The sequence below is a fragment of the Cydia amplana genome, chromosome 16 (assembly GCF_948474715.1).
Source record: "Cydia amplana chromosome 16, ilCydAmpl1.1, whole genome shotgun sequence".
Taxonomy (NCBI): Eukaryota; Metazoa; Arthropoda; class Insecta; order Lepidoptera; family Tortricidae; genus Cydia; species Cydia amplana.
In genome coordinates, this window is record NC_086084.1 from 2,385,525 (window position 1) to 2,410,403 (window position 24,879).

The 24,879-nt window shown below is 41.7% G+C and overlaps 1 protein-coding gene across 1 annotated transcript in view; it reads right to left on the reverse strand.

The window, feature by feature from the left end:
- Nucleotides 1-24,879, reverse strand: part of LOC134655326 (phospholipid-transporting ATPase ABCA3-like) — a 55,767-nt gene that overhangs the window by 2,781 nt on the left and 28,107 nt on the right. The window contains exons 20-44 of the mRNA XM_063510777.1: nt 23,756-23,868; nt 21,890-22,315; nt 21,354-21,716; nt 21,136-21,291; nt 20,918-21,073; nt 20,681-20,855; nt 19,755-19,837; nt 17,979-18,192; nt 17,797-17,941; nt 17,557-17,714; nt 17,346-17,519; nt 17,135-17,308; nt 16,924-17,097; nt 16,713-16,886; nt 16,502-16,675; nt 16,291-16,464; nt 15,372-15,593; nt 14,189-14,311; nt 13,118-13,324; nt 10,256-10,353; nt 9,294-9,435; nt 8,041-8,157; nt 7,701-7,831; nt 6,660-6,807; nt 313-520 (exon numbers count right to left, since the gene is read on the reverse strand). Of these exons, the coding sequence (XP_063366847.1) occupies nt 313-520; nt 6,660-6,807; nt 7,701-7,831; nt 8,041-8,157; nt 9,294-9,435; nt 10,256-10,353; nt 13,118-13,324; nt 14,189-14,311; nt 15,372-15,593; nt 16,291-16,464; nt 16,502-16,675; nt 16,713-16,886; nt 16,924-17,097; nt 17,135-17,308; nt 17,346-17,519; nt 17,557-17,714; nt 17,797-17,941; nt 17,979-18,192; nt 19,755-19,837; nt 20,681-20,855; nt 20,918-21,073; nt 21,136-21,291; nt 21,354-21,716; nt 21,890-22,315; nt 23,756-23,868 (4,429 nt within the window). The remainder of the gene's footprint in view (nt 1-312; nt 521-6,659; nt 6,808-7,700; nt 7,832-8,040; nt 8,158-9,293; nt 9,436-10,255; nt 10,354-13,117; nt 13,325-14,188; nt 14,312-15,371; nt 15,594-16,290; nt 16,465-16,501; nt 16,676-16,712; nt 16,887-16,923; nt 17,098-17,134; nt 17,309-17,345; nt 17,520-17,556; nt 17,715-17,796; nt 17,942-17,978; nt 18,193-19,754; nt 19,838-20,680; nt 20,856-20,917; nt 21,074-21,135; nt 21,292-21,353; nt 21,717-21,889; nt 22,316-23,755; nt 23,869-24,879) is intronic.

Genomic DNA, 24,879 nt, shown 5'->3' on the forward strand with positions numbered 1-24,879 from the left:
CAGCCATCTTTGATGTCAGCGAAATCAGGGAATATACATAAAAATAGCGGATTGAGAACCACCTTCCTTTTGAAATCGACCTATAAGGGCTCATTTAGACGGCGCGCGAACGCACATGCGAGTTTAATTACATTGCGCACTATTGAAGTTACATCCAAGTCAGCCGACCGATCAAATTTCATTAATGAAACTCGTATGCGAGTTCTCGCACCGTTTAAATAAATTTGAATCTGTCAGCTCCCAGTGGCTCATATATGAGCCAGAACGCTTATGGGTGACGTCATATCGTGGGATTCGACAGGTTAAGGGTACCTGTGGGAGGCGATAATAAGCTCGTGGTGTCTCCTGGCTCTGAGCAGGGCCTGGTGCATGCGTCTCCTAGCCAGCGGGTCCACGCCGGCGGTGGGCTCGTCCAGTAAAGCGGTGCGGACCGCCTGGCAGAGTGCCGCGGCTGCCGCTAGGCGGCGCGCGCAACCGCCGCTGTACGACGATAGCCGTTTGTCGGCGTGCCGGGATAGATCTGTACATACAACAATAGTACATTATTGTCGAGGTTCGGAAGTAGCTACTTGCTGGCTGAGGATTCGTTTTAAACGGACGACCTTGGGAGTCTGTTTAATTGAATCCGAAGCCAGCAAGTAGCCTTCCAACCGAGTCATATATAGTGCTTTTCTCAAAAATGGTGCAAGAAATAGAAATATTTTACGGAAGCAACGTTCTAATTTTCACATAAAAAAGGAAAACCATTAAAAAGATTTACTTGCCGCCTTTAAAAAAAAAAAGAAGTGTACATATTTTTCTGCTGAAAATACGCCAACCTATTTGAGACACCTAAATAGTCGCCGTACTAACATTAAGCCTGTAACAGACTATCGCACCGCACCGCGACCTTGGAGCGTCACACCCATAAGTGAGAGCGAGAAAGAGATATCTGTTTCTCGCTCTCACTTATGAGTGCGACCTATTTTTTAACCGGCAACGTCGACTTTGCCGTCCATTTTTGAGAAAAATAAGTTTTTAGCTAAAATCTAATTTTTGGTACAAGCTTTTATCGCTGACTGTACTTTTCTTTCCACAGGCAACTAATACTCGTCGATACAATTCTAAAAATCCTAAACACAATTACTTTGCGTTGTTTTATCATAGTGTTCCTATGGCCACCTCCTGTCTCCATCGTCAGATCAGCTCGATGGTACCATAATATTGCATTGTCACGCGTCCTAAATATGTATGCAAATTTTCAGCTTCATTGAAAACCGCGGGAAGTGGGTCATTACTGGGTCAAATTTAACTTGCAAGATTTGACCCGTACAAACATAGTGAAATTGCTAGTTAATTAAAAGCTTGTAATAATTAAATAAAAGTATTTAGATAACAACACTACATGGGGTACTATGGCGCATTGAGACTAGCCCGAATATTACGGTGCTCATGTGGAACATTAAACACACAAAAGACTGACTGACTGTGGTTGACTGGTAGAGAATGCCATTTGGCATTAAGTCCGCCATTTGTACATTGTTGTATATATTTTGTGCAATAAACTTTAAATAGAAAAATATTAAAAGCGTATATGAGAACGGGAATGCATGTATCGTTAGGGTTCCTTCTCTAACATAGCGTAATTTTATTTCATTGTTGTACATATCCACCCGACTACTTTCTAATTACTACTTTCCATTTAAGGGGACGGTATATGACGTTTTCGATTTAGAGCTCACTTTGTGCAATCAATTTGTTCAAGAAATGTTTAATAACTGCATTAAATTATACGTAAATTTGTTCACGAAGAAGCCGTGTACCGGCTCTTCACGGCATAATATTTTTTATTTGCTGTAATTCTCTACAAATCGACACTAAAAGTATCCAAAAATCAAAATATGGAGTTCCGTTTGAGCAACACGCATTACAGTTTTGCCTTTAACAGTAATTGAGTTGTTGTGTGATTTTGAAAGCTAGATAACTAAACTAACAAATTATTATCTACTTATATTTTTACTCACAAATACAACACAGAAATTCAATCCCAAATGTAAACTTTCGTACAATTTCCATACATTGACGACATCACTCAAAATTCTTCTTCGAGTCAGATGGCCGCTGGCCTTGGATCGAAGCAGACGTGTACTTCGTCGTAGCTCGTTTTTGACATTATTTAGACATTTCATCATATACGCATACGAAAATGTATACCAGTAGATAAATTGTATTTCAAAAAATAGGGTAAATTAATTTATTTAAAATTTGATTTGTTGTTATTTACAGGTCGTAACGATCGAAAACAGCAGTAAACTATCCTAAAACAATACGATTACAATTGAATTTAAGTAACTTGTTCCTTCAAAACCCGCTTAAAATGAAAAAAGTTTAAAGACTCGTTTTACTGATTGGGATTGATTTTCATTATGCTGGTATCAATTTTGCGTCATTAAAAAAAAGTATATGACTTCTGTAAGCTTCTGCAATGTACGTCAATGACATTTGATGTCAATTGTAATCTTGTATTTACGTTAGAGAATATTATATATTCATTTAAATATTACTTACCTATTAATACGAAGCGTAATTCGTTTAATACCTGAAAGTCTTAGTGTCTACACCTACTTTGTTGCCGTTCGTTCCGTCTATATGTGTGCGATTACGTGCTGTTCTCAATAATCAAGAAACAAGCCATAATCTTCAAGAATAAAATAACAGCAAGACCAGCATTTAGTACTAACTAGTTTTTGCGGATTAGGAGACAAGAGATGAAGCTTACAGGCTAATACCGCTGCGGTCTGGCTATTGTTATGTGTATATATCGAGTATTATATAAATTTACTATAAAATAACAATGTTTTATTTCAATGACATTATGTGCGTAGGTATGTATGTTTCGGTGATTATAAGAATTTTGTCCACACAATAATTGTGCAAAGCAGAGACTGCATCATGCTTTCTTTACGGTATAAGCGGTATGGTACCGTTATTATTTATCAATACCGATTCGTTTTGAAGGTAAAACTATACCGGTTGAAATACAAAGTACGGTACCGGTATAAAATTACAGCAGGGACAACCATTTTTATAGGTGTACAGTCAGCTGCAGAGAAAAGGTACGACCAGATAGATAATTGTATGCAGGGGTGGTACCTTTTCTCTGCAGCTAGCTCTACCTAAACCATCATTGACCGAGCGTTGGCGAAGGTCTCCGTTTCAACTTGGGCAAAAATGCTTTCGTATGTCCGAATTCTTCTCCTTTGCATATCACATTTCTCAACTGATTCTCGTGAAAATTCGGTAGTCCGATATAATTATTCGGTTTCTTTTTTTTTTGAACAATTTAAAATAGGCAGAAATTGTCATAAAGGACTTAAGCGCCAGTAGGGTCTGTGACACTTAAGACCACTGCGATTATTAGATACTTACTGGCCCCTATTTCACCACGACCACGGTGACAGGTGCGACAGTTGTCGACATCACTGTTGCTGACGTCACAGGCCTCCATAGGCTACGGTAACCGCTTACCATCGGACGGGCGATGTGCTTGTTTGCCACCAACATTTTAATAAATAAATAAACTCCATTATATTGCCACTAAAAAATTCTTATTTTGCGAAGCTAATGACAATTGTCACAAGAAACACGGCAACTGTATCGAAATTGCGACACAGAACTCATTTCCTGTCAAGACTTACCGAAAATTCTTTGAAAAATCTTGTGACAATTGTCACAAGATTTTTTTGCGAGAGAAATGTCTGTTTTATCCGATATAATAAAGTTTTTTTTTAATAATAGGTACAATGACGGTGGTAAACACGAATACGGCCCGCCCGATGGTAAGCGGTAACTGTATTATTAAATTGTACAACGGGACTTAATCGCGTATCTAAGTTTTAAGATTTACCTCCGACGTTTCGAGGACGGCGTTGTCCCCGTGGTCTCGGAGAAGACTGGCTTAAGTTGACATCAGCATCTTCTAACCGCGCGAGTTTTTCGAACTACCCGCACTTGGTCTTGTTTATCCGCTTGAACGTTTTGCGGTTCCGTTGTACAATTTAATAATGTGTGTAAAAATCGTGAAAGTTTAAATCAGTGTTAGCGGTAACTGTAGTCCATGGATGCCTATGGCGTCAATAACAGTGATGTTTTTGTCGTACCTGTCACCGTGGTGAAATAGGGGCCAGATTACGCCGCGCCGCGTGGAACGTGAGGTGCATTGGGGTAAATGCATACCATTCACTCAAGGAAAATAATCTCCCTTATAAGATCACTCGTGTGTCTGCCATTTTGTTAAAGCCAATTTTCACCGTAACTACTGGACTAGTTCAATTGAAATTTAGTACACATATGTCAAGTAAGGAAGTAGTAAGTCGGTGATCCGAAGATGAGTAACGTAAATAAATGAACTTTTAACTTTGCGGCGATTTTTGGTATCATGTGACATATCAGATATAATACATAATTATAAGTAGGTGAGCAAGAATGTACCATAACCTAACTCAGAATTGTATTATATAAATACATATACAAAAAATAGTTCAACGCCAAAAGATTAATGGAAGACCTATGTCCTATAATAGGTGAGTTGGTCTTAAACAAAAAATATGCAATAAAAATGTGTAACTATGGAACCCATAGTGAATCCTACTCGTACATGATCGGTTTTTATATTATGTACCTATAAGATATTTTCTACTTTATACTTTATAAGTGTACCTACATAATATTTACTTATAAGCAGTTGTCACGTAAAATATTTGTAGATTTTTTTGGAAGTATGTGTCACATCATCATCATCTTCCTCGCGTTGTCCCGGCATTTTGACACGGCTCATGGAAGCCTGGGGTCCGCTTGGCAATTAATCCCATAAATTGGCGTGGGCACTAATTTTTATGAAAGCGACTGCCATCTGACCTTCCAACCCATAGGGGGTAAACTAGGCTCTTATTGGGATTAGTCCGGTTTTCTCACGATGTTTTCCTTCACCGAAAAGCGACTGGTAAATATCAAATGATATTTCGTACATAAGTTCCGAAAAACTCATTGGTACGAGCCGGAATTGCAATTCGCACGCTCTTACCGCTAGGCCTCTAGCGATTTTTTTGAAGTATGTATAGCACAAAAAAATATTTAGAAATGTAACATTTAAGGTAGGTAATTAAAATACGGTATAAACATTATTGGAGAAGACTTGGAGGAAGTGTCATAGGGATCTACATTCGATGCGTGGAAAACAAGTTCTTTTGTCTAATTATAATCCATCGGCAATCACGCGAGCGCATAAAACGAAAATCATTTTTTTTTTCACTCCCTAAAACTCCCTTAACCTAATAACAGTAAAACAAAAAATAAAATATAGAGGGTTACCAACCAGCCAAAGAATTATAAGTAGATATATGCACTTATCCCAACGCACCTCACGTTCTACTCTGCACGGGGTTCATTGCCGCTCCTACCGCCGTAAGTAACTATCAACACCTACATTATCAAGGCTACGATCGAAGATAATCGCTTCAGCACTGAAATAATACCGGTGGAATACCGGTATAATATTTTTTATTTTAATTGTATTAATTTAATAGTGAAACAAAAGGCGAATATACCACATAAAAGTAAATCGGTAAAGATATTAGGGGTACATTAGCCAACACTGTTTCCATATATTTTCAAATTTTATTTTGTCCGCCTTAATTAAATTTTGCACCCTGCCGGAACTTTATTTATTTAAATTCTCATTTAATTGATTTTGAGCCTTATGAAAAGTCGTATAGAGTAGTAAATAAAATTTTACATCTGACTTAATGACATCTGGTTTTATTCGGTTTAACTTTAGAAAACGCGTATCTCGACAAAGCCATAATGTAGAAAATTGTCAACAACCAAATGAATTATTAGAATTTAAATACGTCACGTGTGACATGAACAGACAAGGAAAGCAAGATTAAATGTATTGTTTCTCTTTCTTCTTTCAATGGAACGCTTTTCCTAAAAGGAGGCCACTAAACTCAAAACGCTATCTTAAAAAAAACTTGATGGGTCAGTGACCTGTCCCAGTAAAGTGAGGTAGTGTGCGTGAAGTGCGCTTGTGTGTGAAATGGGGTAAATTGACAGAATCTGAAAATTTACCCACCTCTACCGTCACCTTAAGCCCGAGCAAAAATGTTTTCGTATGGCTAGGTGTTTTCTTCTATAGCCTCTTAAGGCTCAATGTGCATTACAATGTACACTCTGTTTCAATCTAATTTAAACCTTTCAAAAACTACATAAGGTAGCATTTCTTTTGTTACATTGCTTCATACGAAAGTCACCCTAATCGACTATAGGTACAAAAGGTTCAAATTAAAAATAGGGAAACTCTGCATGGTGGGCATTACGAAGATAGGTAGAATTTCTCAACCGTTCTCGTGGATTTTTTTGCCGATTGAGTTTTATGTATCTTTCAGTAGGAGTAACAGCGAAAGCGCTATTATTGTTTGTCCTTGTCTCACTTTTTTTAATTCCCCACCGTAAATTTAGTATGGATTATGTTGGGCAACAATAAATTCGACCAATCACAGTGTCGCATTGCGTATGTTTTGTCCCTCACGGACGCACGCGTATAGCACATCTATAGGATCCTACCATCTATGGTTCGCGAAGTTGACAGCTCAATGAGCCTCTAATCAATAGACACGTACCAACTTCCTCGATCCAAGAGTTGGAGACGGTGGCAACGTCTTGTTCCCGCAGGCCACGCAGCGTCAGCAGCAGAGCAAGGTTCTGGCGGCCGGTTAAGAAGTCGTCCAAGCCACCGAACTGCGGGCAGTAGCTGAACGTACGCATGTACTGAGGACAAAAAATAGCACTGATTTAAACTTTCACGATTTTTACACATTATTAAATTGTACAACGGGAATCGCGTATCTTGATCTAAGTTTTAAGATTTACCTCCGACGTTTCGAGGACGTCGTTGTCCGAATGGTCTTCTCCGAGACCACGCATACAACGCCGTCCCGTTTAAGTCCCGTTGTACAATTTAATAATGTCACAAAAAAAGATTTTATGTTTAACTGCCTTTTTGAAATACAAATGACGGAAAGCATCATGAGTACACGGGCTGTATTATATTGTAAACTCTAGAATTATGGTAAAAAGTAAGTAATTACGGCAATGGAGAGAAGTCTGAAGTCACGCGCACGGTTCATAAAGACATGAAACTATAACAGCCATTTTAAGTCCATACTATTGTACCTGTGTCACAGAATAAATAATAGTACTAAGTACAGAAGACTCACTCTCTAACAAAACGCGTCTGTTACGATCAGCACAGATATGGCCGCTAGGTGGCGACAGCGCCACGCGCGGCTTATGGCTTTCCCCAAAATTGGGGCCGAACGGATGTACTTTTAGCTACCTGTAGCAAAGCGACGAAATCGCGGAGTGAGACACGCCTGCCTGTGTGTGATTTATACTCATTCCTCAACATCATTCTTTCGATTCGTTTCTAATTTCAAAATCTATAATTTATGATAACCGCTAATTGATTTTAGCCGTAGCTTTTTTTATTATAGTTTGTCAAAGGACTGTCTCATTTCAAACATAGACCGAGAGAATCATACTATCTTTGTCTTACACTACTACTAGCACCCAAAATAAAAGGATGAGTAGAGTTTTTTTTGTTCTTATTTACTGACTTTTTTGATTTGACCAGCTATGTCCCTTATCTATGGTAAACTTACTGCGTTCCGGTCGCTGGCGTAGTGCCCGTTAGCAAATATTTCTCCCCCAGTTGGGCTCGTCAGCCCCGTCAGCATTTTGAACGTCGTCGTTTTGCCCGCACCGTTCACTCCCAGTAGGCCGAAGCATTCACCTATAGAACAAAAAATAATAATATACATGTACTGCAAAAAATATAATATTTAAAACTTTCGCGTTCACACATATTAACTAACATTTATAGACGGGTCTATCGCGAATTTATTTTATTACCTTTATTTACCGACGTTTCGACACACTTCACTGGTCGTGGTCGCGGCTAACTGATGTCCCAGCTGTGTCGTGTATGTGGATAATACTAACCTTTCTTGACGGAGAAACTGACGCCCTTGACAGCAAAGAAAGGCTTCCGTTTACAGCATCCCGGGTACAACTTTTGTACGTTGTGGCACAAGATGGAGTCGGTGATCTGCTGTTTAGCTGCAAGTTGTAAGAGTTAGCTATAATCTTGAAGCCCAATATGAAGTATGACTAAATTAAAAGGGATATAACACTTTATTTTGGTGATGTGGTTTGGAAATCATTAAATATGCAATTGATGATTTGATCCCCATATATGTTTATTTTTAGGGTTCCGTACCCAAAGGGTAAAAACGGGACCCTATTACTAAGACTCCGCTGTCCATCCGTCCGTCTGTCACCAGGCTGTATCTTACGAACCGTGATAGCTAGACAGTTGAAATTTTCACAGATGATGTATTTCTGTTGCCGCTATAACAACAAATACTAAAAACAGAATAAAATAAAGATTTAAGTGGGGCTCCCATACAACAAACGTGATTTTTGACCGAAGTTAAGCAACGTCGGGCGGGGTCAGTACTTGGATGGGTGACCGTTTTTTTTTTGCTTGTTTTTTGTTGATGGTGCGGAACCAGCTCCGTGCGCGAGTCCGACTCGCACTTGGCCGGTTTTTAACCATGATCTGATCCGTACTAACCGCGACACATTGCATTCGATCCAAGTAGCATCGGCATTATCGAGTAGGCTGGCAATTCTACCGTTCTGTGCGTTAAAAAGTATTAAGATTCTTTATTTACCAGCTTTATCTGCATAAATTTTACCATAAACAATAAAAATCCGTTTAATTCGGGCGATACGTACTAACGGCAACACTCTTTACGGTGTATCTTTATACCGGTAGTTATATCGTTGCAATAAGGTGAAATGTCAGTCAGCGTGGATAACTGATAGTATTAGCGTAAGATATATAATATATAATAATGATATGGTATGATATAAGGGAATGTAAATCATTTAGAATGTTTAAATTTAAAATGAAAATGTTTCTATTAGACAAAATTAAATTAAAGTTACCACCATAAGCAATAAGATGTACCTACTGTTAACAATTAATTAGGCAATTGCCTAATTAGCTAAGTTTACTTTACCCATCTATGTTTTAAGGGAGTTCCCTCTGCCAACAAACTGTCCTGCAGTTTGGCAGAAGAAAAAAATATGTATGTTAGGGTTTATTTCATCTGAATAAACGATTTTTTTTTTATAGACACTGTTATTCTGTCATTTCTGTCAGGTCCAGCAAGTGTATTGGTACGTACGCAGTTGTATGGCCTTCTCGACGTAGGCGGTCTCCGCGCGCGCCATGGGGTCCCCGAAGCGACGCGGCGGCCGCACGCCCCGCGCCGCTATACGCGCGTATACAAGCTCCAGGAACCCGCTGTCTGACAGCAACGTCAATACCTACAAAAATATGATTAATAAAATTATCATATCAACCAAAAGGGTACTAATACCAGGGTTCGAAATTAACCAGATAATTTATAGTCTTTGATAATTATCGCGATAATTATCCGATAAATATCGAATAATTGTCCCAGGTATGGATGGTGCTATGTTTATTTTCTTTGGATTATTTGATAGAGAAAAATAAAAAGGGGTCGTTTTTTTATATTTCAGGGTTTAAATTTGAGGTTAATATCAAATCGATAATTATCAGGAATTAAATTCACGATAATTATCAAGAAAATTATCCTTTCGTACCCTGATACTTATTGTCGGTTATCAATAATGTCAATAAGGCGCTATTTCCATATACGTAGGTAGCTTCAATTTGAAATCAACCTTATCGACAACCGACAATGTGGTACCTTTTGGTTGAAAACGTCACATACGCTTTAAGTAAAGTCTGTCCGCTTTCTAACATCAAGATTGCTATACATTTACTATGGCCTACTTGATCTTAGAAAAGCGGACAGAATTTGCCTACATGCACGATTTCATTGGTTAAGCTCTTACGTTTACGTGCAGAATTAACAATCTTTCGACAAGTTTATACCTAACTTTGGGAACAAATCAAATTATTAGTGTTTTTTAAGTAGTCACACTACTATATATATAAATTATAAACTGAAATAGATGTCATATATTAAAGAAAAAGTGACGAAACCCTCCAGTGGTGAAGGTCGGATTCTATTCAGTATTAGTCAGTATTCATTATTCTATTTCAGTTTATAGGTTTCCTTTTAGAAAATGGATAAAATGCGGGTCTTAAGATACTTACAAAGTATGCTATGGCTTGCAAGGCGAGAATAAGCATCGGCCAGCCGGCAGCGTCTCTCATCGCGAAGTAACTCCACGGCTCCGAGCCGGGAGCGGAATCTGTTGAAAGTAGGTACAATGTGGCTACAGACAAGACATCCTCTAGACTGAGCATAGTAACGCTACTCCCTCTGCCACTATACAGTGTGGAAAGATAAGTCGGGCCCTGGAGGGAAACTACCTTAAATCCTTAAGCTGGCTCATTTTACTTAAAGGAGACATTCCTTTATATTTAAAAAGAAACAAAACTGTATTCAAAGATTTTCTAAAACTCGCTTGCCTCGCCCGGGACTCGAACTGACTAAAAATTCCAAAAAATAAAAACACGCAATTTTATTCTACTAGTCGATACAGTTACTGTTAATGATAACATTTCTCCAAGAAACATTAGGTCTTAAACTTGTCTGTCGTACAAAATATCCATAAAATCTAATATTTAGTACTCAAGATTTTTTTAGACAAGCCAAATTGAAGAAAAAAAGAAAAATACTTTGAATGCAGTTTTGTTTGTTTTTAAAAATAAAGGAATGTCTCCATTAAGTAAAATGAGCCAGCTTAAGGATTTAAGGTAGTTTCCCTCCAGGGCCCGACTTATCTTTCCACACTGTATACGGTAGTTTTACTCCATCTTCGAGTCAAAGTGTCAGAATCCCGTGCCGTGATTGGTCCGTGTCTTTGAACGGACCAATCACGGCACGGGATTCGCTCACCTCGTCCCCCCGCACCCCAGTATTTTTGGCAGCATCGGTTTCATGAAATAATTGCTCTAAACTCCGTCTAGAGGATTCCTAGTCTATGAATGTGGCAAATGTTTTCTAAATAATACTATTATTATAATACAGTAGAGTCCGGTTATAACGACGCCCAAGGGACCGCTGATATTACGTCGTACTAACCGGACGTCGCACTAAACGAACTTCCAATTTAAATATATTTTTTTAATCAAAATAATGACATCATTTTGTATTTATTAATACTTATGCGACAATCAACGAAAAAAAAAAACATTTTAATTAATATATTCATTTACGTTAGTATTATAACACTTTGTCTTAAATGCAGAGACTTGTGTGTTTAGAAGAAGCCACTTTTGTAGGTTCGCGTACTCACTCATCATCCGCAAATTACTCGAATCCCGTAAAATAAAAAGTCGTAATTTTTAGGGATCTAATCAAGGTGACAATCGTACATCGACAATCAAAAAATAAATAAGTTTTTTGTCAAACATTTAAATTTTGACTCAAGCCTTTATCGCGGACTGTTTACTTTTGTTTCAACAAGCAACCTATACTCAATTGAGACAATTCTTACAAACCCAAACTCAATTAGGATGCGTTGTTTTATCAAACAGTTCCTATGGCCACCTCCAGCTCGAAGGTACCAAAATATTGCATTGTCACCCAACTTACATAATTATGTATGTGAAGTTTAAGCTCAATTGAATAATGCGAATTGGGTTTTATTTAGTTTGCAAGATTACGAAAAGTCACAGTTTTTCATCTTGCTGCGTATAGGCAAAGGGGGGAGTGGAGTTGGGTGCGCGGGACGGAGTAAGCTTCTTACCAACAATTTATTTGTAAAAATTACGTCGCTCGTCGTTGTAACCGGACTTGGCGGACGGATTTTGTGTCAATTTCCGTCGTTAAAAGCGGTCGGTCGTTATAAGCGGAGTCGTAATAAACGGTTGTACTTTCATAGTAGCTCATACTAAAACCAAACAAGTGCTTGTACTTACGTCGCTATAAGCGGTTGGTTGTTATAAGCGAAGTCGTACTAATCGGACTCTACTGTATATACAATATTTTTAACCGGTTTTCAATTAGTTTTTTTTTTGTTTAGATTTTGTTCATTGATGATTAATGTTTTGATATTTGAGATCAAGATCATGAACTGTCCAACACGCACCGAATATATTCGTATTGTTCCAAATCTAATACACAATCACGGATCCTATAGAAACGAGGGACTTGAATATATCAATCCTTGAACTATATCAAAAAATAAAAATTGCACGATACGAGTATTCACTCAAACCGCGAGTTCCATTTGAAATTTCATATGTATGGCACGATTGCTTCTTTATGGTACTTATCGATTGGATAAATTGGGATTTTAAAGGGCGTAGTTAACACTTCAAAGTCGTCAGGGCCAAACAAAGTAGACGACCGGTCTGGCCTAGTGGGTAGTGACTCTGCCTATGAAGCCGCGGTCCTGGGTTCGAATCCCAGTAAGGGCATTTATATGTGTGATGAGCACAGATATTCGTTCCTGAGTCATGGTTGTTTTCTATGTATTTAAGTATTTGTATATTATATCTATCGTTGTCTGAGTACCCACAACACAAGCCTTCTTGAGCTTACCGTGGCCATGGGGCTTAGTCAATTTTAATTAATATTTATTTATTATTTTTATTAAGTAGAGTAGCGATCCTCATTCAGGTTGCAGTTCCGTTGATTTACGATATATCTCAAAATCTTAAACTTATCCTTTGGAAAAACTAGGATGCTTTCTTTGCTGGTAGAATGAAGGATTCCTAGTTTTAGTTATATAATTTATATATTTTATTGTATATATTTAAATTGTTAGGTATATGTATTTATATTACATGTATCGTGTATATTATGTGTGTTACATTTTTTAAATTAGCTTTGCGGTTTATATTAAATTTTGTTAGTAGTAGTAGCAGTTGCACCGCCCACAATCTCTCTGCATTGCCTTAAGGTTGACTGGTAGAGAATGCTTTTGGCATTAAGTCCGCCTTTTGTACGATAAGTTTTTCTTTTGTGCAATAAAGTTTAAATAAATAAATAAGAGGCATAATTACCACAGCACTTGGCCGTTTCAAAGTTGTCAGGGCCGGCCAGCGCCGGGCAGCGGTCCCTGTTCAGGTTGCAGTGGGCGTTGGTTTGCGCCGCAGAGGCTACTTGCGCCAGGCCCGCTGTGAGCGTGTGCGGCGCGAGCAGCGCGTACGGAACTGAGAGGAGTTTGTACCAGAAGCTTGTAGATTCAGGGATGTTGGGGGTTATTTGACCTGAAACGAAAAATTTTGTTAAAGAAAAAAGTTTTCTGTGTTAAAAAATTACCATCTTATAACATTTTTTTTTTTCATTTTTAGGTCTCGCAACGATGTAGGGAAATCCCATCGAGGCTTAAATAGTGGAAACTTAACTGTATTGATTAATTTTATACCAATGGTGGTGATAATTTTAATAACCTAAGCCACGTTCCTGGTGCGCAGGGTACGGGCCAGCTCCAACAGCATCCTGACCGTGATTGCGGACAGAGTTGATGGCCTGTATATAAATAACTGCTGCATGACTCATGTGCGCAGGAATAGGTAAGTGGGCGGATTTTCTTTAAAGTGGTGTTTGAGAAAATCTGCTTATTTATTAGAAACAAAATTTTTAGCATATAGTTAGTAGTAAATCATTTTGTATATTAGCCTTAAGATAATTACTGTCACTAACACATATTTAATTAATCCAAGTTGGTCGCAAATAAATGAATTTATTTATTTAAGTGTTAAGGCTTTTAATAGTAAGAAATTACCATCGAAGAGTTATTTATGTGATATAGATGGCGCTGTACGGCTTCATACAATATGCGGTAAATTTTGTAAGATGAGGATTTCACAAAATTGGAGCCTTCTTTTCAGAAGAGTCCTTATTCTTTGTTAGTATGAAACGGGTTCAGTTGATGGGTTAACAGTTAACACATTCACTGCCAGGAACCCACCTGGTCTTGCTCACCGAACTTTGCTCAGATGCCGGACAACCCGCTGGGCGGGTTGTTTTATATACAGCTATAGACGACCGGTGTCTGAGGTAGTGCCGTTTTTTGTTTGGCAGTGAATCTGTTAAGGCAAAGATAAAATTCTAAGATGTAGGGTACTGACTGAATAGGAAGGCGATGATAACGAGGACTGTAGATGCGGCCGTGTAGCTGAGCAATGTGCTGATCAGGTACACTAGACTAAGGAACGCTAGTATGCCCAGTACTAGCAGCACGCAGAGCGCCCCTGAAACAACACAATATAAATTTTATATTAAACGAAAATATGGTTTTCCATTTAACTATTTTTTAACTAGCAGATACGTCTGCGACCGATATTCCAAATTTTATATTAAAGGAAAAAATGGACTGTGGAGGATGCGGGTTCAAGTCCTGCCGGAAGCGTAGCTTTTTCCATTTTTTCCTTTAATATAAAATTTGGAATATCGGTCGCAGACGTATCTGCTAGTTAAAACATTGAAAACAATATAATACATATAATTCGGTACCATCACAGAATAAATAATAGTACTAGGTTAGAATCACTCTATAACAAAACGCGTTTATTACGACAGATATGACGGCTAGGTGGCGCAAGCGCGAGGCGTCCATTCTGTAGCGGTGCGCGGCAACTAATGGCTAGACGCCAAAATTGGTATGGGTTGCATGTATTTGTCAACCACAAAATCACGGAGTGAGCCACGCCTGGGTCAGGCGCCATCAGATATATCGGAGCGGCTGAGGTGCTCAAAAATATCTGAACATGTACTCTAACTACTAAACACACGGAAATGGCTACTCACATATGAACCCGGGCTGGTCGAACGTGCCGTCCTTGTTCACCGCAGCAGCCAGCACACACACGGGCTGCATACACGCTACCAGGAGTTGTGTAACAAGCGTGGCGTTTTAATGCAGGCTCCGAGCAATTAGGGTTGACACTACTCGATGTCCCTTCGCGTGCACGACCACAGATAAGAGAATGACTTGAATTTTGACAAACCTAAATAGCCGAAAGGGATAGTGCAATATATTAGAAAGGGCCAGCACGATTCGACCCTGAACTGCTGTCAAACTTCGGTTTTGTAGGAAGTTTCCTTTCTGTACGGTAGTAGATACCAATGGCGGCGCGTCAAACATATCCACAGGGAAGCCGGGGCTAATTTGGCTTACATATTTCCTTTACAACTCTGCTCAAACGTCCAAAAACAGGCAAGCCGGTGGGAATCGGCTTTTATGGACGCGCCGCCACTGGTAGGTACTATTATTTGTTCTGTGGCGTCGGCCATGACATGACAGCTACTCACATATGAACCCGGGCTGGTCGAACGTGCCGTCCTTGTCCACCGCAGCCGCCAGCACGCACACGGGCAGCACGCACGCTAGCAGCGCTTGCAGCAGCTGCGCGAGCAGCGTGGCGGCCCAGTGCAGCGCGCGCGGCGCGCCGGCCTGCACGTGCGCGTGCCGCGCGCCCGATGCACGCTCCGAGCACGGCAGCTTCGAGAACGTGCACAGGTAGAACAGCACCACTGCGGACAGTCACGTGAGGTTACACTACGAATCTATTTGTGTATTTCGCTCTTATATCCTAGGTGCGAACGAGATAGTTGTTGAGTCGTCGAGATCCTGACCTGCCCGGCGGCTACAATACGGATGATGACACGTGTTGAATTTTATAACAAAATATAGTAAAATAGATAGCAAATTAGCAATTTATCACAATATTGTGAATATTAAAAGAATATATGGAAAGAATACAAAAATACAGCACCTGAAAGTTTCAAAATTTAAGTTTTACTTCAACTTCTAAAAACGAAATACTTAAGTAAAAATACCATTCGATTCCTCACATTTTATCCAAAAAAAGATTATACGACAACACGCTATTTTATTGTTTTGTTCATACTTCAAGGTCTCTGTGACCTTGATGTCACGTTCACATATCGTTTTACTAGGGGCGTTTCACAAGTGAAGTACGACTGTCAGACTTTGACTATCATTTCTGACTTTTGTATTGCTTTAATGCAATGGGTCCCATATAGACATTTGATCCTAAAAACAAACCTGATTGACTGAATAAAAATTTGTCATCTAGCCTATTATCATAGGTCTACAAGTAAACTTCTGTTCGTTCTGCTTGGACATGGGCAGCTTGAGCTTGTCTGCGGGCTGCGGTCGGGCTGAGGTCATCTAGAGACTACGTTTTGAAGGAATATACGATCTCACCCATAGCGATGTTGCAGGTCCATATAAACTTCTGTTCATTCTGCTTGGGCAACTTGATTTTGTCTTGGAAAGGCACGAAAGCGCCCTGCAGCGGGTGGTTCCGCGTAGTAATGGCGCGTGCGTCGGCGCCGGCGACGAGGCGCGTGCTGAGCGCGTTGCTGAGCAGGTTGAGCGCTGTAAGGGACTTTAGTTAAGTATTATTGAATCTTACCCATAGCGATGTTGCAGGTCCATATAAACTTCTGTTCATTCTGCTTGGGCAACTTGATTTTGTCTTGGAAAGGCACGAAAGCGCCCTGCAGCGGGTGGTTCCGCGTAGTAATGGCGCGTGCGTCGGCGCCGGCGACGAGGCGCGTGCTGAGCGCGTTGCTGAGCAGGTTGAGCGCTGTAAGGGACTTTAGTTAAGTATTATTGAATCTTACCCATAGCGATGTTGCAGGTCCATATAAACTTCTGTTCATTCTGCTTGGGCAACTTGATTTTGTCTTGGAAAGGCACGAAAGCGCCCTGCAGCGGGTGGTTCCGCGTAGTAATGGCGCGTGCGTCGGCGCCGGCGACGAGGCGCGTGCTGAGCGCGTTGCTGAGCAGGTTGAGCGCTGTAAGGGACTTTAGTTAAGTATTATTGAATCTTACCCATAGCGATGTTGCAGGTCCATATAAACTTCTGTTCATTCTGCTTGGGCAACTTGATTTTGTCTTGGAAAGGCACGAAAGCGCCCTGCAGCGGGTGGTTCCGCGTAGTAATGGCGCGTGCGTCGGCGCCGGCGACGAGGCGCGTGCTGAGCGCGTTGCTGAACAGCTTCAGGGCTGTAAGGCACTTTAGTTAAGTATTATTGAATCTTACCCATAGCGATGTTGCAGGTCCATATAAACTTCTGTTCATTCTGCTTGGGCAATTTGATTTTGTCTTGGAAAGGCACGAAAGCGCCCTGCAGCGGGTGGTTCCGCGTAGTAATGGCGCGTGCGTCGGCCCCGGCTACGAGGCGAGTGCTGAGCGCGTTGCTGAGCAGGTTGAGCGCTGTAAGGGACTTTAGTTAAGTATTATTGAATCTTACCCATAGCGATGTTGCAGGTCCATATAAACTTCTGTTCATTCTGCTTGGGCAGCTTGATTTTGTCTTGGAAAGGCACGAAAGCGCCCTGCAGCGGGTGGTTCCGCGTAGTAATGGCGCGTGCGTCGGCGCCGGCGACGAGGCGCGTGCTGAGCGCGTTGCTAAACAGCTTTAGGGCTATAAGGCACTTTAGTTAAGTATTATTGAATCTTACCCATAGCGATGTTGCAGGTCCATATAAACTTCTGTTCATTCTGCTTGGGCAGCTTGATCTTATCCTGGAAAGGCACGAAAGCGCCCTGCAGCGGGTGGTTCCGCGTAGTAATGGCGCGTGCGTCGGCCCCGGCTACGAGGCGAGTGCTGAGCGCGTTGCTGAACAGGTTCAAGGTTATATGGGACTTTAGTTAAGTATTAATTAATCTTACCCATAGCGATGTTGCAGGTCCATATAAACTTCTGTTCATTCTGCTTGGGTAACTTGATTTTATCCTGGAAGGGCACGAAAACGCCCTGAAGCGGGTGGTTCCGCGTAGTAATGGCGCGTGCGTCGGCCCCGGCTACGAGGCGAGTGCTGAGCGCGTTGCTGAACAGCTTCAAGGCTATAAGGGACTTTAGTTCAGTATTATTGAATCTTACCCATAGCGATGTTGCAGGTCCATATAAACTTCTGTTCATTCTGCTTGGGCAATTTGATTTTGTCTTGGAAAGGCACGAAAGCGCCCTGCAGCGGGTGGTTCCGCGTAGTAATGGCGCGTGCGTCGGCCCCGGTTACGAGGCGAGTGCTGAGCGCGTTGCTGAGCAGGTTCAGCGCCACGGGGGCGGCATGCCGGACCGTGGTCGTGTACAGAGCCTGTACAGACAATGTTATGTCAGTATTAGGGTCGGTTGTACCAAATAGGGATGATAACACATGTTGAATTTTATAACAAAATCTAGTAAAATAGATAGCAAACGAGCAATTTATCACAATAATGTGGATATTAAAATAAAATATTGAAAAATTACAAAATTACAGGACCTGAAAGTTTCAAAATTTAAGTTTTTTTTAACTTCCAAAAACGATTAAAGTAAGGGTACCATTCGATTCCTTACATTTCATCCAAAAAAATATTGTATAGCAACTATATACATAAACGCAATATTTCACCGACAAAAACGCAATTTTCTTGTTTTGTCCATACTACAAGATGGGCGATGACGTCACGGCCTCTGGCCGTTTTGTATAGGGTGTTTCGCGAGTGAAGTGCGACTGTCGGACTTTGACTACAATTTCTGACTTTTGTGTTACTTTAATGCAATGGGTCCCATATAGACATTTGATCCTAAAAACAAACCCGATCTATTGATACTATAAAAAAAAATAGTCATGTAGCCTATTGTTCGTATCGTTAAAGAGTTCGCAAAATTTTTATGTATTGAAAGTTTCATAGTAAAGCATCGGGGCGCGCCGGATGACGTTGATCAGTCTGTCAAATGTGGTTGGTGCAACTGGCCCTTAGGCTTTCGCATAGTTTGTGATATACATTTTTTTTATTTTATTTATTAAGTACAACCACATCGTATGCATTACAATAGTCCCAGAGTACTTTACCTGATACAATACGACAATTATGGAGTACATAGCGTTGTCCAAGTATAGTATTACATTACGAAATCAAGAATACAAATACATTAAGAAATCAATAAATTTAATTTCAATCATATCAAAAACAATAGGGGGTATTACTGCAATGTTCTGCCGCCAGAGTGCAGCCCTAGCGCCTTTCGTAAACCATAGAGTAATTGATACAAAACAACACACACAAATACAGTAACACAGTTTTTGACAAGTTTTCACAGACAATAAAATATGACATTGATACATCAAGGCGGTTTGTTTACGAAGGGCCTCCCGGAAAATGCGAAATCGAAACTCAGCTGTCTTCTTCGCTCAAATATGCAAGAGTGATAGAGAGGTTAGATAACAAAATTTCGACTCTCTCGTTTGCGGTAGACCATCGATTGTGATGGACTGTGGAAGTGGCGCCCTCTACGCAGTGTTTCGCATAATATTCCCTCATCATCTTCCTCGCGTTGTCCCGGCATTTTACCACGGCTCACCCAGGCTCCCGGGGTCCGCTTGGCAACTAATCCCAGTAATTGGCGTAGGTACTAGTTTTACGAAAGCGACTGCCATCTGACCTTCCAACCCAGAGGGTAAACTAGGCCCTTGGGATTAGTCCGGCTTCCTCAAGATGTTTTCCTTTACCGAAAAGCGACTGGTAAATATCAATATTTCGTACATAAGTTCCGAAAAACTCATTGATACGAACCAGGGTTTGAACCCGCTACCTTCAGATTGCAAGTTGCACGATCTAAACGCTAGGTCACCAGCGCTTCAAAAATAATTAATATAAAATCTATAATGCTTACCTTAACATTTGTGTCGTTGATCTCAATTCCGACAAGGTACTTGTTATACTCGGTGATGTCCTCTTTGCCGATACGAATTATGGCTGTAACAAATAAGTTAATAAAACTTGTTGAAGATGATGTTGCTAGTGCGTCGCGCTCGTGTCGCTTGTTAAAAAGAGACAGGTATAGTGTTTATAGTCTTGTCCCGTCCGATTAACAGTGTACCTAAGAAAACAAAGCTACTGTTAAGTTTACCACAAACCACGGTAGTAAAAAGTCGTTAGAATTATCATGATGGTCCAAAGGATTATCGACTCTATCTCTATGAACTCAAATAATAGATAAAAAAAGCCCACCCACACGAGCGTCGTCCTAGCGTCGACGTCTAGTCAACTCTATGGCTGCTGCTCGACGCCAAGTTGGCGCAACTGCGCAGCGACGCCATTTTCCATAGGGTTGACTGGACGACGCTTGAGAGACGGACTGGACGACGACAAAAAAAGAGAAATAGGACTAAAAACTAGTGATGTACCGACTATTGATTTGACCGACTAATCGGCGCTCGGATGGCCGATTAGTCAGCCAGATAACTTACGTCTAAGTTTGGTTCAGATGCACTTAAAAAACAATCATTTTACCCCTTTCGTCGCGCTATTCATCATATTATAGTAACGCTAAAAATAAAATAAAAAATCCTAAGGCTATATTTCATACGACAACCAGACAGTCGGACATAAGAAAGCGACCACACGGTCAATAATAACAAAAGTTTTCGTAAGCACCCTAAATAGGAATTTGGGTAAAATAAGTGAAAAGCTTATCGTAAATATTTTCTGTTTATTTCTTACTTATAAAGTGCCGACTAATCGGCCATTTTTGCCGACGAGTCGCCGACTACAAATGAGGCCGGACGACTATTCGGTACGTCCCTACTAAAAACGTACCATCAACGACATCTGGCACCTCCTCAAACTGCACGCCCTTGAAGCCCGCCCGCAGCGTGTCAAGCGTGTCCTTATCCACGTTAACCAGCACGCGGCGTGTCGCGCGCGCCGCGTATAGCGCCAGGCTCATCGGCACATCGGCGTCCGGCTTGTCCGGCCGCTCTATGCGGGACGACTGTATGACGACAAAAAGTGAGAAATAAATCTTGAAAACGTACCATCAACGACATCTGGCACCTCCTCAAACTGCACACCCTTGAAGCCCGCCCGCAGCGTGTCAAGCGTGTCCTTATCCACGTTAACCAGCACGCGGCGTGTCGCGCGCGCCGCGTATAGCGCCAGGCTCATCGGCACATCGGCGTCCGGCTTGTCCGGCCGCTCTATGCGGCACGACTGTATGACGACGAAAAGTGAGAAATAAATCTTGAAAACGTACCATCAACGACATCTGGCACCTCCTCAAACTGCACGCCCTTGAAGCCCGCCCGCAGCGTGTCGAGCGTGTCCTTATCCACGTTAACCAGCACGCAGCGTGTCGCGCGCGCCGCGTATAGCGCCAGGCTCATCGGCACATCGGCGTCCGGCTTGTCCGGCCGCTCTATGCGGCACGACTGTATGACGACGAAAAGTGAGAAATAAATCTTGAAAACGTACCATCAACGACATCTGGCACCTCCTCGAACTGCACCCCCTCGAAGCCCGCCCGCAGCGTGTCGAGCGTGTCCTTATCCACGTTAACCAGCACGCGGCGTGTCGCGCGCGCCGCGTATAGCGCCAGGCTCATCGGCATATCGGCGTCCGGCTTGTCCGGCCGCTCTATGCGGCACGACTGTATGACGACGAAAAGAGAGAAATAAAACAAAAACGTACCATCAACGACATCTGGCACCTCCTCGAACTGCACCCCCTCGAAGCCCGCCCGCAGCGTGTCGAGCGTGTCCTTATCCACGTTAACCAGCACACGGCGTTGCTCGCGCGCAGAACACAGCTCTAGGCTCATGGGCACGTCGGCGTTCTGCCTCTCCATGCGGGACGACTGTACGACGACGAAAAGAGAGAAATAAAACAAAAACGTACCATCAACGACATCTGAGCGCCTACCGCGAACCACGTTCGACGTGTTGCCTCTCTGTCGCACTTGTAAATTCGTACGTAAGTGTGACAGGGAGGTAACACGTCGAACGTGGTTCGCGGTAGGCCCTCTGGCACCTCCTCAAACTGCACGCCCTTGAAGCCCGCCCGCAGCGTGTCGAGCGTGTCCTTATCCACGTTAACCAGCACGCGGCGTGTCGCGCGCGCCGCGTATAGCGCCAGGCTCATCGGCACATCGGCGTCCGGCTTGTCCGGCCGCTCTATGCGGCACGACTGTATGACGACGAAAAGTGAGAAATAAAACAAAAACGTACCATCAACGACATCTGGCACCTCCTCAAACTGCACGCCCTTGAAGCCCGCCCGCAGCGTGTCGAGCGTGTCCTTATCCACGTTAACCAGCACGCGGCGTTGCTCGCGCGCAGAATACAGCTCTAGACTCATTGGCACACCGGCATCCGGCTTTTCCGTGGGATTCATGCCGTACGGGTGGTTGTTGGCCACGGAAGTGAACGCCCAGAGGAGTAATGTCACGAATACTATCTGGAATGGGTTGAATTGAACATTTTTGAACAGGAACACTGGTTACGAGCAGGGATGTTGCGAATATCCGCATCCGCAACCGCGGAACTTCCGCATTATTTTCAACATCCGCATCCGCATCCGCATAAAATCGATGCGGATTTAATGCGGATGCGGATGTGGAACAGGTCGGTACAGGAACGTCTTAGCATCGGCGTAAGTGCTAGACTGCTAGGTAATTTAGTCATTAACCAAAAAACCTATTAGAAATGAGCAGTCAAGCGTGAGTGGGACTTAATGTACGGAACCCAAGGACCGCGAGTCCAACTCGCACTTGGCCGGTTTTTTGAAATAAAAATTACTAAGATGTAATATTTGACGTTTTTTATGGTACTATTTTGACATCCGCATCCGCATCCGCGGATGTGAGCCTTTAAAAATCATGATGTCAAAAAATCGGCATCCGTAACATCCCTGGTTACGAGTTACGAGACTGTAGCTTGCGAATGTAGGCAGCATTTATATCGATGAAATCAACGCTCGAAACGTGTTTTAGACTACCTGAGAAATAGGGCAGCCGAAATAGTGTAGTTTAAAAACGCGTTAAGTCGGATACGGATTCAGACATACAAGGTCAAAATTAAACTGGTGGTCTTCAATTAGAAAGTGCACCGATGAAATGTAAACAAAACAGTTCCACAGATAAGATATAAATGTCACACGATTTTAGAATAATTCAAACGTAGTGTTGTTAACCCGCGATTTTTCAAATTTGCCGCCTTTTTCTACTGATAAGATTTGCTTGCCGAAGTATATTTATTAATAGGTATAATAAATAGCTTGAGAATTGCAATATCACAAAAGTCAGTTACATCACAAAATTGTCGCTCTCTTAAGCTTTGGATTCCTCCGAAAACGGTGCCGTAATATGACGGCCGCTATATAGCGTTGACTGACGTCACTAGAACGTTGTCTATGTAAACAAGATGGCGCGGTTTCCTAGACGGTGTTACGTTACGTTGATTGTCAACATAACGTAAGATGACGGCCGTCATGACGGTGTCGATAGTTTCGTGAACGTTTTATTAGATAGCGGTGACGCCATTTTGAATAAATGACACGAGATTTGAATAAATGATTCCGTACTACGATTATTTTCCTCTTCTGATGATATTTCATCCTACAAGTAAATTATAGATGATCAAGCAAATCTTGTCAGTAGGAAAAGGCGCGAAATTCAAATTTTCTATGGGACGTTATCCCATCGCGCCTACATTTTTCAAATTTGCCGCTTTGACCTTGGTGGATGACGGTGTGTTATGACGCCGTGGTACTTTCCACATGTCGTCACCGTAAAGACGGCCGTCTTTTGCGGCCGCTATATGACGGCCGTCATATGACGGCACCGTTTTCGGAGGAATCCAAAGCTTTAGTAACGATTATTTAAAAAGCAGTACTTACGATGCCCAAGAAAGAGAGCATATGAGATGTGATGTAGCGCCACTGTCTGAGCAGTAACACCGCGAATTGGCGCGCGTACAACATGGGGCCCCTCACCGTCCCGTGGACCGGCTCTGCACACAATAGGGATGATGACACATGTTGAATTTTATAACAAAATCTAGTAAAATAGATAGCAAACGAGCAATTAATCACAATAATGTGGATATTAAAATAAAATATTGAAAAAATTACAAAAATACAGGACCTGAAAGTTTCAAAATTTAAGTTTTTTTTTAACTTCCAAAAACGATAAAAGTAAGGGTACCATTCGATTCCTTACATTTCACCAAAAAAAATATTGTATAGCAACTATATACATAAACGCAATATTTCATCGACAAAAACGCAATTTTCTTGTTTTGTCCATACTACAACGTGGGCGATGACGTCACGGCCTCTGGCCGTTTTGTATAGGGCGTTTCGCAAGTGAAGTGCGACTGTCGGACTTTGACTACAATTTCTGACTTTTGTGTTACTTTAATGCAATGGGTGCCATATAGACATTTGATCCTAAAAACAAACCCGATCGATTGATACCATAAAAAAAATTAGTCATGTAGCCTATTACAATACATATGTTATGCGTTAGAGGGAGCAAGTGATATTGCTATCTCATTCTACCACATGGCTGCGTCCCTTGGAGTGGCCGGCGATGGCCCATTGTGTACTGGGGCCTTTATAGAGAATTCAAAGAGAATTTGAAATAGAGGCGGATTGTCAAATTATGTAGCCATAGTAAATTTACTGCCACCTTTCGACAACAGATTAAAACTGTTAGAACGCCATTTGACTTTGATCCTTATTCTTTCACTGATATGTGTTAATTTGTTAAGTATTGAAATTATCGCCATCTACCCACAGACAAGACATCCTCTAGACTGAGCATAGTAACGCTACCCCCTCTGCCACTTATACGGTAGTTTTACTCCATCTTCGAGTCAATCCCGTGCCGTGATTGGTCCGTGTCTTTGAACGGACCAATCACGGCACGGGATTCGCTCACCTCGTCCCCCCGCAACCCCGTATTTTTGGCAGCATCGGTTTCATGAAATAATTGCTCTAAACTCAGTCTAGAGGATTCC